The sequence below is a fragment of the Cydia pomonella genome, chromosome 24, assembly GCF_033807575.1.
Source record: "Cydia pomonella isolate Wapato2018A chromosome 24, ilCydPomo1, whole genome shotgun sequence".
Taxonomy (NCBI): domain Eukaryota; kingdom Metazoa; phylum Arthropoda; class Insecta; order Lepidoptera; family Tortricidae; genus Cydia; species Cydia pomonella.
The window spans coordinates 7,632,540-7,647,583 of record NC_084726.1 but is presented as its reverse complement, the minus strand read 5'-3'; the positions used below and the strand labels follow the sequence as shown (position 1 = coordinate 7,647,583).

General features: G+C 37.1%; 2 protein-coding genes across 4 annotated transcripts in view; one reads left to right on the top strand and one right to left on the bottom strand.

Moving 5' to 3' along the window:
- Window positions 1-3,541: 3,541 nt before the first annotated feature.
- On the top strand, window positions 3,542-5,242 carry LOC133530965 (uncharacterized). Its single transcript, XM_061869029.1, has 3 exons — window positions 3,542-4,003; window positions 4,244-4,333; window positions 5,135-5,242. The coding sequence occupies exons 1-3, from the start codon at window positions 3,808-3,810 to the stop codon at window positions 5,215-5,217; spliced, it is 369 nt and encodes a 122-aa protein (XP_061725013.1). The 5' UTR covers window positions 3,542-3,807; the 3' UTR covers window positions 5,218-5,242.
- Window positions 5,243-7,058: 1,816 nt separating this feature from the next.
- Window positions 7,059-15,044, bottom strand: part of LOC133530958 (neurotrimin-like) — a 30,356-nt gene continuing 22,370 nt past the window's right edge. For all 3 annotated transcript variants that reach the window (XM_061869018.1, XM_061869019.1, XM_061869020.1), the window contains exons 7-13: window positions 14,159-14,303; window positions 13,657-13,787; window positions 12,634-12,738; window positions 11,827-11,946; window positions 10,837-10,918; window positions 9,254-9,306; window positions 7,059-7,508 (exon numbers count right to left, since the gene is read on the bottom strand). In XM_061869018.1, coding sequence (XP_061725002.1) covers window positions 7,333-7,508; window positions 9,254-9,306; window positions 10,837-10,918; window positions 11,827-11,946; window positions 12,634-12,738; window positions 13,657-13,787; window positions 14,159-14,303 — 812 coding nt within the window. In that variant the 3' untranslated portion in view covers window positions 7,059-7,332. The remainder of the gene's footprint in view (window positions 7,509-9,253; window positions 9,307-10,836; window positions 10,919-11,826; window positions 11,947-12,633; window positions 12,739-13,656; window positions 13,788-14,158; window positions 14,304-15,044) is intronic.

Here is a 15,044-nt window from a genome sequence, read left to right as displayed (position 1 = left end):
AAGAGAGATTTCCAAGAGTGCAAGTGCTTTAAAAAAAAAAATAAAATCAAAAATAACGCATATATTTATATTAGTTGTAACAAGATAAAAATACGATTCGCGCCGTTATATATATGGTTGTGTATTTATTTACCAATGAATCTTTGAGATGCCGAAATGGAATGAAAATTCGATGGGTTGCCGAATTTTGGCGTGATTATGCACAGTGTACCCAAACTTGGCACGTCAGTGAAATGGACAGTGAATAAGTGTTGCGGACTAATAGGCTTAAAGAAAAATATTATCCAAGTGAAAATAGTATAAGCATTACAGCTTCACTGACATGTGCCTAGTTTGGTAACAAGTTTCGGAATGAAATTGTGTGAAAAGACGAGTGTTGACTTGGCAATTAATATTGTGGTGTTTAGTGACCTGGAAAATAAAAGACCTAAGAATTGTGTTTTGAAATATATTGACGGTTGGACAATGGAAATGGAATGTATTATGGAAATGTGAAAAAGAATGACTAAAGTAAGGTTAATTAAATTTCCGGTTTTTGATACTTACACAATTGTAAATGTTTGGAGTTTTACAAGTAAATTTTAAATGCGTTTTAAACTTCTGTTGTTTCACAATTTATCATAAATACGTTACAGATGTTTAGACTTTGCAATGTTGCCATATTTAAATGAATGTTGCCACTCTATGAATTGTTAAATTATTTAGCATTTATGGAATATTGGTACGATTATAGTATTAATTCGCCATGGTTAACCTTACAAGTATACTTTACTGAGGATTATGTGCCATGCTATTTTACGTAGTTTTTACGTATGAAGTCCTATACAGTAATAGTTTATTGCAATGCAATTGAAAATTAGGCGTATATATTTGTTAAAAATGTTAAGTATTTATGAAGAACAGCGCATATTAAATTATTGAATGAAATAACTAACGAACCTTAAAGTGTTAAGCATAATTTTTGAATCAACTACTATTGTAATGGACATCGCGCATTTCTTTAAAGTTAGTACAAGAGGTTGTCTGCTTATTCAATCTTATATTTCTTCTGTCTTCCATGTATTTTAGAAATTCTAGCGTTTGATTGTTAATGCGTTTTTTAGATCTGTTATTAATCTCATTCTACGATCTGTTAAGTAGGTTTTGAGACTAGTTTTTATAAAGAACAAATAGATCTCTGTAAAAACTAGTTATATTTGTCAAATATGGGAGTATAAATGAAGTGGAAATTATATTTGAACATGTTACATATCTATGATGGATACTTACCTGAAAACCATAGTATTATATTTCCCAGTGCTGTATGTTAATATTACATTACGATACAAACGCGAAAAGTAGGAATTTCGCAACTGAAGGCAGTGTTTTAAATCGACACGAGTTGCGAATTATCTATTCGCACGTGTATCGTACGTTTTACAGTACATGTGGCCCTTTAAGTTTTCGACGTATGCACGTAAAGTGCTAATTACCGCACTAGGGCAGGTAAAGTACCACCATATGTACTGTAAAATATATATACTTTACATGACACTTTGCTATTTATCTGAAACAGATGTATATTCTAAAATATTCCTACTGGCTTGACAGTTTTCTGTAAAACATATTTCGTATCAATTAGAATTATTCAAACTACGGGTAGTAGGTTACTTATAGTCTGTGTCAAAATGGATACTTTTTGACATTCAAGTGACCCATTTATCACAGACTATACTATAAAAACCGCGTTTATGTCAAGTTGTATTTTTTGCGAAATACTTTGATATTTAATTAAGATAAATATTGGTTACTCGATACTACCTTAAGTATAAGGAGTATTGAATCGATCGATGCATTTCCATCGGGCGTATCAAAGTCAATATTATTGGTGTTAATCAGTAATGCTGTCAATAATACTGATGGGAGTGAGTCGAATGTAATGTCACTTTAACAACAGATTATTCATGTTAAAATAAGGCTTTGTCTATAGTCGCCATTTTAGGCAACGATCTAAAACAATCGTTCTAGATAAAGCATTCTGTCTCTTTCTTACATTAGTGAGAATGCTATATCAAGGGCGATTGATCCTTATAAATGGTATTAACTGGCAACAAGGATATCTTGGGTTGCTAGTTTTGCCACGTGACGCTAGTGGGTAACCCCATACACTTTTAATTTTATTGCGCAATATCAGATACCCCTAGATGTTTGTCGGATACCTGAGATTGCAAAAAAAATATTTGTCTATGGGATACCCAACGCTAGCGTGTACAAAGTTATCTGTGCGGCTGACCAAGGCGACTCCTATCACATTTGATAAGAAAAATGCGTTTGGCCAACAGTATGTATAACTTTGTACGAATTTTTCACGAAATATTAATGTTTTGTGGGAGTTAAAAGTAAATCGTATATTAAGGTATTTTAAAGTAATCGCGCATTTCAATCATTTCTGTACGAATAAAGAATCTAGTCTTCAAATTTTTTAATGCTTTTTCTAAAGTATATTTTATCATTCGTTTGACAATCTTATTCCGTTAAAAAATGACCAACTTTTTTGTATATTTATATAATAGGATTACACGGTCGAGTTGTAAGCCGCGTTGCAGTCGCTCTTTGGTGACTACAAAAATATGATAAATTCAATAAAAAAATTAGTTTTACAAATTTAACATTTTCGGTGTTTCACGATACGATGGGCTCAATCGTGGGGTGCCGAAGGTCTTAGATTTTATTGCGTTCGCGATATGACTTAGTGATTGTCTAATCGCGACCGTGAACTTGTCAGGACCGAATCCAAAAAAGTACAATAAATATACAGAGTGGTTTTAAACGGTGTCCGAATTGAGACTCTTCGCCAAATCACATCTCGACATTCTAAACGTTATTCCGCATAATTTTTTAAATATGATATCGTAGAGTAAGTAAATGTATTAAAAGTTTAATATTACACTAAGAATATTTTAATTGTTTTTTAAATATTAACAATGTCTCGTAAGTTTGGAAAAATCTTAGCTAGAAATAAAAAGAGACTTTACTATAGTTAATTTAATTTCTTTAAGGATAAATTAAAGTAAATAAATGTTTTAGTGTTTTATCGATTGTAAGCATGATAAATTTGAATATAAACCAAAGTTTAAGTATGTGAAGATTCGTAAAAAACCTGAATGGTTCATATGAATATAAATGTAATTGAAATAATGAAATAAATAATCGTAAATACTATTGCATTTTCAATCCCTTTTTAGTTTTTTAGTAGGTCTTTTAAATGTTCACACAACCATTATAACACTACTTTCAAGTAACGCATTATAGCCGGGTCCACACAGAACGAGCGAGCGAGCACGTACGTGCGCGTTTGTGCGTGAAGAAATTGCCTCGCACGTATGCTCGCTCTGTGTGGACCCGGCTAATTGCTAATAAATGTGTAGTACAGTACAGCGATTGTCAGCAGGGCTATGACAGTATAACTCCCAAAACGGCCGATGTAGCGCTACCATCGCCCCTCCCCTCGCCCCGCCACCCCAGCCCCCTCCTTCGCAGCAGCCATTATACATTTGAAAAGTTTTGACGACTTTATTGTGCCGAATTTCAAAGTCGAGTACGTTGGTGTGTAGTGTATCTCCTCGCTTTTTCGCTGAGTTGAGATCCTAAATATCCAAATTCTTCTTTGCTGTTCGGAACAATACTTTGTTATTGTGCTGCGGTGTCGGTTGTGCAATAATAAATAACCATGAGACTTAAAAGTGTTGTGTTGGTGGGTGCAATGCAACAAATGAAACACATCGACTTTTTGCATTTCCTAAGAAGGATTTCCTTAGAAATTTGTGGATGTCTTTCCTTGTGCCTACGAATCCTCTTCTTCTCGGTCTATCAAAAGAGCAACTGCTCAGGAAACGTGTGTGTGAAAAACATTTCGACAAGCAGCAGTTTGACGCAGAAGGCAAAAGACTTCGGTTTTCTTACCCTTGCCTATTTAGGGATGATGAAATAGCACACGGTGAACCTCTTGCAGCACTTGGAACTGGTGAGTACCTACCCACTTCTACTTCTATCATAACTACGTAAAGAAAGATTTATTAACACGTGACTATGTACTTGACTTTTTACAGTTCATGCTTAATTACCATATATCAATACGAAATTCTTATTTCGTTCTTATTTCACCGTTGAACACGCTCTACGATTAAATAATAAAACTATTGAATTAAAGCTATGTATAGATTTCGTTTCTTGGATTATAATATTTTATAATATTGTTTTTTAGTGCCACATGCTCTGAGTGACCACAATTATTTTAAAGACCAAGATGATGAGGACAACACAATTGAACAAACACTTGTCATAGGAAGGCCAGGTATGTGTTTTATGCCTACTATTATTATAAATGCGAAAGTAACTCTAATCTGAAAGTGACTTTGGCCTGTCTGTTACCTCTTCACACTTAAACACCGAACCAAGATCAGAGTTAATTTGGTATAGAGATAGTTGAAGGCCCGGGGAATCGGATAGTTTTCACCAATCATCATTATCAACTTCATAATCCCACGCACAACAAGTCGCAGGCATAAGCTAATTTCACATACATAGATAGACAATAAAGTATACTTTTATATGTATTTTATGTTTAACAATGTCATCAGAATGGTCTTTTAACTTTACCTTGGAAAAAAACATAACTGCCCACTTTCAAATAGGTGTGCATATTATTATGCAAAAGTCTGCATGGTATTTTTATCATGTGAAATATACAACTGCCTATTTTCAAATAGGCTATGATGTTTCTGATGTGACTTGACATCTTAAAACACAACTTCTTTTTATATCTGTTTCTAAGAATGTTTGTATGTTTTTGTGAATGTCTTATCTCAAGTAATGCTTATAAGTATCCATTTATGTGTGTTCAATGAATTGGACACCTTTTATTTTCCAATAGTTTGTTGTGAAAGCAACTTATTCAGGAATAAACAGGCATATTTTTATTTATTTATCTCAATAAATAAGGTTCAAATTTTTATTTCTATAAATACAGAAGAGAAAAATTAGTTCATGCTCAATCTTTATAGAAAAATATTGTTACAGTTTCTTCTCTTAACTTAGACCTATAGTTTCCATTAAAACATATCTTTATATTGAATAATACATTTAACAATTTCAGGCGAAGACTTCCATGAGCATCCATCATGCTCATATTCTCAAGTCGAGCCCTCCATCCTGCAGAATAAAGGTATGTCAGAATAATACCACATATTTTAGAAATTTTACATTCCGGTCTGGCCTAGTGGGTATAATAAGTCCTATTTAGTTAGTTAGTATAAATCACTTGAGAACTACGAGTACCTAAGTGGTAGCACAATTAATACAAGCTTTTAATTTCATCATCCTGTTATCTGTGCATCTGTAATCAAATATCGCAAGTTTAATTTGACCCACTTCCAGGTTTCTGAGGTGACATTTTGCATACATATGTAAGTCTGATGACAATGCAGTATTATGGTATGATCAAGCTGATCTGATGATGGAGACAGGATGTGGCCATAGGAACTCTGTGATAAAACAACGCAAACTAATTGTGTTTGGGGTTGTTAGAATCTTCTTGATGAGTATTAGTTGCCTGTGGAGAGAAAAGTACAGTCAGCGATAAAGGCTTGTACCAATAATTTAAAAAAAAAACCAAAAGCTTTAATGTATAACTTGACATTGGAGGTCTACATTCAATATTATTAGGAATATGAATGGATAGATATTAGTTGATGGTACCAACTAGGTATCTTATCTAAAAAACAAGTAAATAGTAAGTTTAAGCCATAAATTCCCATTCATCTTGAGAATAATATATGCGTCATTGCTGGCTAACATTTCTTTTTTACTCTTTCAGACGTGATAGCAGTAGAGGAAAGGCCGATATCGTCCGGCGAACTGGTAATCAGTGGGCCCCTCAAATGGATGAACTGAGGGCCTACCGCAAAACACGAAAATAGAAGACAAACATAAAACTGCAGCAATTATGATAGCATAGACTATGCAAGTGTTATTTTACACGTCATACTTCTATAAAATTAATATGACGTATTAACTAACACTTGCACAGTCTACGTTATCAAAATCGCTGCAGAGTTATTTTGGGCATTATCTGCCTCTATCACTTTTGTATATTCGAGCGATAAGAGAGGCAGACAACGAAATTTAGATTTTCGTGTTTCGCGGTAGGTCCTCTGATGTGAGTGCGCTCTTTAATGATGGGTTTGGTTTTAAATTTAGAATTTTATGATATTTTGGTGGGAAAGTAAATACAAATTTTTTTTACTTCAATAATTTTATTGCGAAAATAGTTGTTAAACCTAATAACCAATCTAAGCCTATAAATATATTAAATTTTCAAGAAGGAACATTATTTTAGAAATCGAAATTCGCAAATTGCGGGGATCTTTCTTCTTTACTCACTAAGACGTAATTAGAGTGACTGAGAAAAATATATGCCCGCAATTGACGAACTGCGATTTTCGCGGTTGGCCTCCTGAGTCGCCTTTAAGAGCTTACCCCTCTGTCGAAAACCTCGGCTAATGGTCATATGTACGAGTATTGTATGGACTGACGTTTATTCTACCAATCTCTTTGAAGCTTAAAAGTCAGAAGAACGAGTCGCTGCCATAATGTACAACCTAAGCTACGCTCTCATTTTAATACGAAAATGAATGCCAAACACAGACATATTATAAATACATACATTATGTACCTACATTACTTATAAATATATTACTTTTAGTCATGCCAACTGTCGTATTATTTCAGCATGTTGCTTTAAAATGAGATTGTAATTTGCGATCGACTCTATAAAGACAAATTGATCCGATATGTGAGCAAGTAGCAGTTTTTTTTTTAATTAGGAAAAGGTATTTGACCACAATCTCACCTGATGGTAAGTGCCGATGCAGTCTAGGATGGAACATGTCAATGTCAAGATGTCTATTCACTCTCGATTTAAAAAGATCCAAATTATAGTGGACTGGGAATAGATTTCTAATTTTTAAAGTTTTAAACTCCATAACTGCGTAAACTAGAGTCCGACCAGCGACCGCGGGAATTTCTGTACAAACCGCACCTGGCAATAATATTACTATGAAATTGATGAAATTAAATGACAGCTACAAACTGACAGCTTATTTAATAGGAAAAAAAGTTGCCATATAAAGAATTAAAAAAATTGCCTGTGACATGACTCGGGAGGCGTACCGCGAAAACCGAAATTTGCAAATTGCGAGTATCTTTCTCTTTTACTCTCACTAAGTGACAGAGAAAAATGCCCGCAATTGACGAACTTTGATTTTCGCGGTTATAGCCCACTCTAATGCTTTATCAAAATGTACCTATCACAATGAAGTTTACGACAGAAATCAAAATGGCTGCCGGTTGGACCGCAGATCCGGAGCCGTAGGTGACCATCGCTTGTGTCAGGTTGTGTGCTTCCTTCGGGTCTTCTAGGACGATTGGATAGTCATTGTAGTCGTGGGTTACAGGAGAATAGTTGCCCGCTGAAATAATCAGTAATCAGTCATTTATTTTGTTCACAAGTATCAACAAAACATGGTACAAAGATTATTCCCCGTCAGAACAAGGAAAATTATATAAGGCAAAACAGTTAATTATATAATTATATAGGTACTACAAATTGAAATAAATAAAAAGCGGCCAAGTGCGAGTCGGACTCGCGCATGAAGGGTTCCGTACCATTTAAGACGTATTAAAAAAAAATCTACTTGCTAGATCTTGTTCAACATTTTACCACTTTGGACACACATTTTACCACTTTGGAACTGTCTCTCGCGCAAACTATTCAGTTTAGAAAAAAATGATGTAAGGAACCTAAATATCATTTTTGAAGACCTATCCATAGATACCCCACACGTATGGGTTTGATGAAAAAAAAATTTTTTTAATTTATTGACGTATTAAAAAAAAAACTATTCACTAGATCTCGTTCAAACCAATTTTCGGTGGAAGTTTGCATGGTAATGTATATCATATATTTTTTTTAGATTTTTCATTCTGTTATTTTAGAAGTTACAGGGGGGGGGGACACACATTTTTTCACTTTGGAAGTGTCTCTCGCGCAAACTATTCAGTTTAGAAAAAAATGATATTAGAAACCTAAATATCATTTTTGAAGACCTATCCATAGATACCCCACACGTATGGATTTGATGAAAAAAATTTTTTTTTTTAATTTTTATGACGTATTAAAAAAAAACTACTTACTAGATCTCGTTCGAACCAATTTTCGGTGGAAGTTTGCATGGCAATGTATATCATATATTTTTTTTAGATTTTTCATTCTGTTATTTTAGAAGTTACAGGGGGGGGGGGACACACATTTTTTCACTTTGGAAGTGTCTCTCGCGCAAACTATTCAGTTTAGAAAAAAATGATATTAGAAACCTAAATATCATTTTTGAAGACCTATCCATAGATACCCCACACGTATGGGTTTGATGAAAAAAATTTTTTTTTTAAATTTTTATGACGTATTAAAAAAAACTACTTACTAGATCTCGTTCGAACCAATTTTCGGTGGAAGTTTGCATAGCAATGTATATCATATATTTTTTTTAGATTTTTCATTCTGTTATTTTAGAAGTTACGGGGGGGGGACACACTTTTTACCACTTTGGAAGTGTCTCTCGCGCAAACTTTTCAGTTTAGAAAAAAATGATATTAGAAACCTCAATATCATTTTTAAAGACCTATCCATAGATACCCTACACGTATGAGTTTGATGAAAAAAGATTTTTTGAGTTTCAGTTCTAAGTATGGGGAACCCCCAAAATTTATTGTTTTTTTTCTATTTTTGTGTGAACATCATAATGCGGTTCATAGAATACATCTACTTACCAAGTTTGAACAGTATAGCTTTTATAGTTTCGGAAAAAAGTGGCTGTGACAGAATCGGACAGACAGACGGACATGACGAATCTATAAGGGTTCCGTTTTTTGCCATTTGGCTACGGAACCCTAAAAACGTAGATAGAGAAAATTTACACTTTTGGTAAAAGCATAGCAGAGTGTGCTCACTCTATACATTAGTTTTCTTAAGAAAACGCTTATTATTTTCGTAGTCGTCAAGTAGCGGATTTATCAGTTTCACTACTTGACACTAGATGTCACGTGTCGTGTCGTTTTGGTAAGAAAACTGATGTATGTAGTGAGCACTCTATGCTTACCTACTTATTTCTTTATGGTAAAAGTAACTTAAACATTAGACGTAAGCATTTGAACTTACCTCCAGGTTCAGTCGCAAAGTGTAAGATCGACGAAGGTTTACTCCACCCGAAACTGAAAAATAATAATTTGTATGCTAGTGAAATGTTTTAAATAATTTCCGTAAGACCATGGACGAACAAAACAAGAAGACTGACAATGTCTATACAAAGTCACGTACGTTCCTTTAATATTTCGCGCCATCAATATTGAACGGAAGTTACGTTATTGTGTCCAGGGAGCCTACCGCGAACCACTTTCGACGTGTTGCCTCCCTGTCACGCTTACGTACGAATTTACTAGTGCGACAGAGAGGCAACACGTGGAACGTGGTTCGCGGTAGGCCCTCAGGCCCTCAGAGGGCCTAGCCAAGATGCCATTCGCTTGTGTCGTAGCACTATATATTTCGTACTCGTATCACTCTTCCATATCAGTGCGACAGAGAGACATTAGCGTTTCGCATCTTGGTTAGGCCCCAGAAGCACTGAACAACGAAAACATGCAAGGATTTGAAATCTGTTTCAAATTAACTTAACCTCCATTCAATAGATGGTGCTGTGGAACCTGAACTGAACCCGAAAACAGAAGTGTTAAGTGACAAAAAACCGGCCCGAGTCGGACTAGCGCACAAAGGGTTCCGTACCATTATTTATAAAAACGGCAAAAAAAATATGTTTGTTGTATGGGGGGCTCCCCTTCAATATTTATTTTATTCTATTTTTAGTATTTGTTGTTATAGCGGCAACAGAAATACATCATTTGTGAAAATTTCAACTGTCTAGCCATAACGGTTCATGAGCTACAGCCTGGTGACAGACGGACGGACAGCGAAGTCTCAGTAATAGGGTCCCGTTTGTCCCTTTGGGTACAGAACCCTAAAAAATTATATTATGGAACTAAGACTTTCTGCATTAGTGACGTCATCTGGTGATAACTTGATATCGGAGGAACGCGATTTTTGAATTGTCGGTCATCTCATCTCGTATTATGCGTCGGTAGTAGGCGGGTGAAAATTATTTTTGTTGTCTTATTTTTTGTCCCCAAAAAATGTGACGCAGTGTAGCTTTTTGTATGAGATTTTTTTTTCTCACGTAAATTATAATCTACAGTTATAAAGACATGCAATAGTGTTACAAACAGAGTGGTTAGAAACAAGGCAACGACTTAATTCATCAACTTAACAACGAGGGGGCCTAGCCAAGATGACAAATCGTTGATAGAAAACACCAATCGAAAATTAAATAATGTAAGTATAGAAATAGACTCGTGGCTTTTCGTAGCATCTGTCATCCGGATATTTTTCTACTTTAATGCACACGAAATAAAGTCGATATATATATGACTCGTCTTAGTACCTGCATGGTTGAAAATCTGTCTTAAAATCGTGCTGGAACGCCTAAATTCAGCGGCTTATGTAAGCGAACATCTCGCGAACGCGAAGCAAAGCGGCGCGGCGCGGGTGAATCAATCCTTTGATACCTATGGAAGTATCCTACGTGGGCGATCTCGTTGTGAACGCGAATGCCGTGGGCCACCACGCCGCTTCGTTTCGCGATCGCGAGTTGTTCATTTACGTAAGACGCTCTGTAAGGGTATGTAATTTACCTGTTCCTTGACGTGACTATCGCTTCGTAGACGGTAGAGGGCGTGAGGCCTCGTACTGTGTAAGTGGCACTATGAATTGGGCCTGAAAAATGACGTAAAAAAAGTAATGATAATGTAATAAATCCTTAGAGTAGTTTAGGAATCGTGCGTGTTTTTGAGTGAAGGCTCCTCAAACTTGCCATCGTATACACTTCATGCCAAGCAGGTGCTTCCCTCTACAGTTCATGCACACCCCTTAACATGGAAGGGTATGCCAAGTCCTAAAGTGCCACGTCATGTCAGTGATATCTGTACCTATTTCTTGTTCCCCACCTATGCTTGGTGGGCAAAAATCAATAAACCTGACAGATTTGATGTGTTTCTAATTTCATTGCATTGCGTTTGCCAAGTTGAAGTGGGAGGGTGTGCCAAAATTGGAAACTTAAACTTGAACACACTTTGCGCTAGTAAAGAGTGACGTGCACCTATTAGTTCATGTATGCTCACTATTTGACGCCCGGTTGTAGTTCGAACACGGACTTTATTACTTCGCGATAAGGTTTAGAATTAATTGTCAGTTATTAATTGTATCAATTGTATGATAATGGCTCATTTCGTAGCGAAACCATAAAATGTGCTGAACACCAGTGGGCGTTAGTGAGCATGCGCTGGTGACGACTCCGAGCACTAGATGGCGTTAAGCGTCACAGAGAAGTCTTAACAGTTCTTATGACATAGCATTATCTGGGGACTTAGCCAAGATGACAATCATTGATAAAAAACGACAATCGAAGCTTAAATAATGCATGAAAATAGTCCTATGACTTTTATAGCATCTGTCGTCTCGATATTATGCTATAAAAGTCATTCGTTATTATGCTGTAGGCCCCCTGTATGTCTTCATTGAAAGTTACAGAGCCCTACCGCCAACTTTAAATTTTTATCAGTCTCTCGCTCGAATATGCAAGAGCGGCAAAGAGGCAAATAGCTATCAGACCATGTGAAACGTACCGTCACTGGAGTCTCCAGGTACGATGATCTTGTGCCAGAGATTGGCTGGGGGCTGCGTCGTGAAGCTGTCAGGCTCGGTAGCCAGACGGCCGTAATATGGCCGTAGCCACAGGTTGTATTCTGTGAAGGATATAGTTTGAATCACATAATAGACAAAAACTATGATTTGAACGACGCGCAGAGTCGCGTACATTCACAACTTGAGAGCTGGGGGCCTACCGCGAAAACTGAAATTCGCAAATTGCGGGGATCTTTCTCTTTTACTCCCACTGACACGTAAGAAGAGAAAAATGCCCGCAATTGACGAACTTCGATTTTCGCGGTTTTAGTCTAATAAATAAATAATAATAATAAATAATATTATAGGACATTATTATACAAATTGACTAAGTCCCACAGTAAGCTCAATAAGGCTTGTGTTGAGGGTACTTAGACAACGATATATATAATATATAAATATTAATAAACGTATATAACCGTGATAGCTAGACAGTTGAAATGTTCACAGATGATGTATTTCTGTTGCCGCTATAACAACAAATACTAAAAACAGAATAAAATAAATATTTAAGGGGGGCTCCCGTATAACAAACATTTTTTTTTTGCCGTTTTCATAAATAATGGTACGGAACCTTTCGTGCGCGAGTCCGACTCGCACTTGGCCGTTTTTTTTTAATAAGCATATCAGAGTTTTGAGAGCTGTTAATCTGGGCCACTATTAACAGTGGCGCCAACTGGTGAGCACAATAATGGTAACCCTCAATGAAGGGAGTTCCTTAAATCTTACTGCATCAAGCTGCACCTTACCAATGATGTTGGAGTATGAATCGACCTCCCAGATGAGAGTAAAGCCGGTGGAGGTGGCCCTATTGAGCGCAGGGTCCACTTTAAAGGAAGCCACGTTTGGGACCCCTGGAAAATGTAAATTTCAATTTATTCATTAGATACGTTCTGTGGCATCGTCCGTCCAGTGGCGCCCTTATTAGTGGAATTTGTGTGAATCAACTAAACGACAAATGGTGGCTACTTTTTTCCGTTTAGGTGATAAAGTTAAAAGTAAGTAAATAATATAAAACTATCTCACATCAAAATTTGTGGAATACGTAGACAACAACATTAATGTACTGGATTTTACAGAAATGGATCGGTATATTAGAAAACCCCCTTTTGGACCCAGGTACGTCTTTCACAGGCACAGCACAGCGGATGTCATTCCAGATCTAGAGCAGAGCCCAACTGGGGAAGTACCCCCACCTTACAGAAAACCGTAGCCAAATAACACTAGACCCTACTCATAATCGGTTTTCGTGCCGGTGAGTAAGGTTGCCAGAGCTCAACGAGGGTGCGGAGTGTTAGGGTCGGCAACGGGCATGTTACTCCTCTGGAGTTGCAGGCGTACATATGCTACGGAGACTGCTTTTTTTGTTTTTTTTAAGGGCCGTATGCTTGTTTGCCACCAACGTATTATTTAAAAAAAAACACATTTCCACTAATGACGGCGCCACTATGAACGGACGATGCAGTCTTAAGCTTTCTTGACCTAATTGTTGTTGAAAATTAGATTTTCATATAGGTAAATACATACGGGGTTATGGTGAAAAGCTGGACGGCACGGGTCTCAAGCTAGAAATACTGATGAATACCTTCTCGTACAAACTAGTATAGTGAAACCTATGTAGAAAGCACCACTTTATATTTACCAGTTACTTTTTGATGAAGGAAAATAAGGTGAAGAAATGGGTTCCTGCTAAAGGCTTAGCTTCTTTATATTAGATGGTCGATATGGTCATAAAGAAGACTTTCTCGTTAAAATAGTGATGGGCCACTTGCCTGTTAGTTTAAAGGACACGTCGGCCATGCCGAGAGCGTTTTCAGCTCGGAAGGTGTAGTTCCCCAGGTCTCTTGCTTGGACTCGACGGAATATCAGCTGGTGCACGTTGTCCTGGACCACCCTGTGTATCCTGTACACGGATGGTGCATGTTATTCATAATGTATCAACAAAATAAATGATGCACCGTAACATCTGGCACATTGAGTGCGACTGCCCATGTTTCAGAGCAGATAACCTTGACCTCAAGTAACCAAGATCATTATCACTCTGGGTAATCCAAGCTTGGGAGGACTACTGGGATCACAAAACCGAATCGAACACGAAAAGCTCAACTTTATTGGACATTTCCGGTTTCATAAGACGGGATATTGCGTGAATATTTACTTATTGGACCAGCAATGCAGGGCGAATTGTTATTATGATGACAACTGTCACTATGGTGAACCCAAAGAGCATATAATCACTACGGTGAACCATCATGACATAGCATCATGGCATACCTGTCATCAGTGTGTACGGCGCGCCCGTCCCGATACCACGTCGTTCGCGGCATCGGAGCGGCGAATTCTACCCGCGCCGCCAACGCCGCTCGCAGCCCGACCGCGGTGTGGACGAAACTACGCACCGCGGACACCACGGGCGCATCTAATGAAAGAGAGTGTAGTTTAATAACAACAATTCAGCTTATATATACGTCCCACTGCTGGGCACCAACTTCCTCTTATCCGCTGGAGGACATAAAGAGTAGGTATAATAAACTGAAAATAATATACATACTTTCTAGTAATAATACCTAATTGAACACATCTTAACTAGTGGATCTGTAAGCATAGACTTGGCGAGCTCCAAATTCGCTATTTTGACAAAAAGACACCGTATAATTGACAATTTCACGAGAATCGGTTGAGAAATAAGACTACAAAGAATAGCCGGACTTACATATGTTGTTAATATGTACGAAAGCATTTTTATCCAAGCTGAAACGAAGACGCTTTACGTTCGCTCGGACAAAAATGGTCCTTGTTAGTGGAAAGCATGAATCTCGACATTCATGGTTATTGTACAATAAATATGTTTTTAGCAGAATCGCATATTTGAACTATTAAAATGTAGGGACTACCTAAGCTAAAATTCTTAAAATGAAGAGAAAAAAGTTTATCTCCACCTTACACAGAACAGCAGCAAATAACACTAGACCCTACTCATAGTGTTGTATTCCTGCCGGTGAGTAAGGTTGCCAGAGCTCAACGAGGGGGGGTTGGTTTAGGGTCGGCAACGCGCATGTAACTCCTCTGGAGTTGCCGGCGTACATCGGCTACGAAGACTGCTTACCACCAGGCGGGCCGTATGCTTGTTTGCCACCCAAATATAAAAAAAAAACAGTAC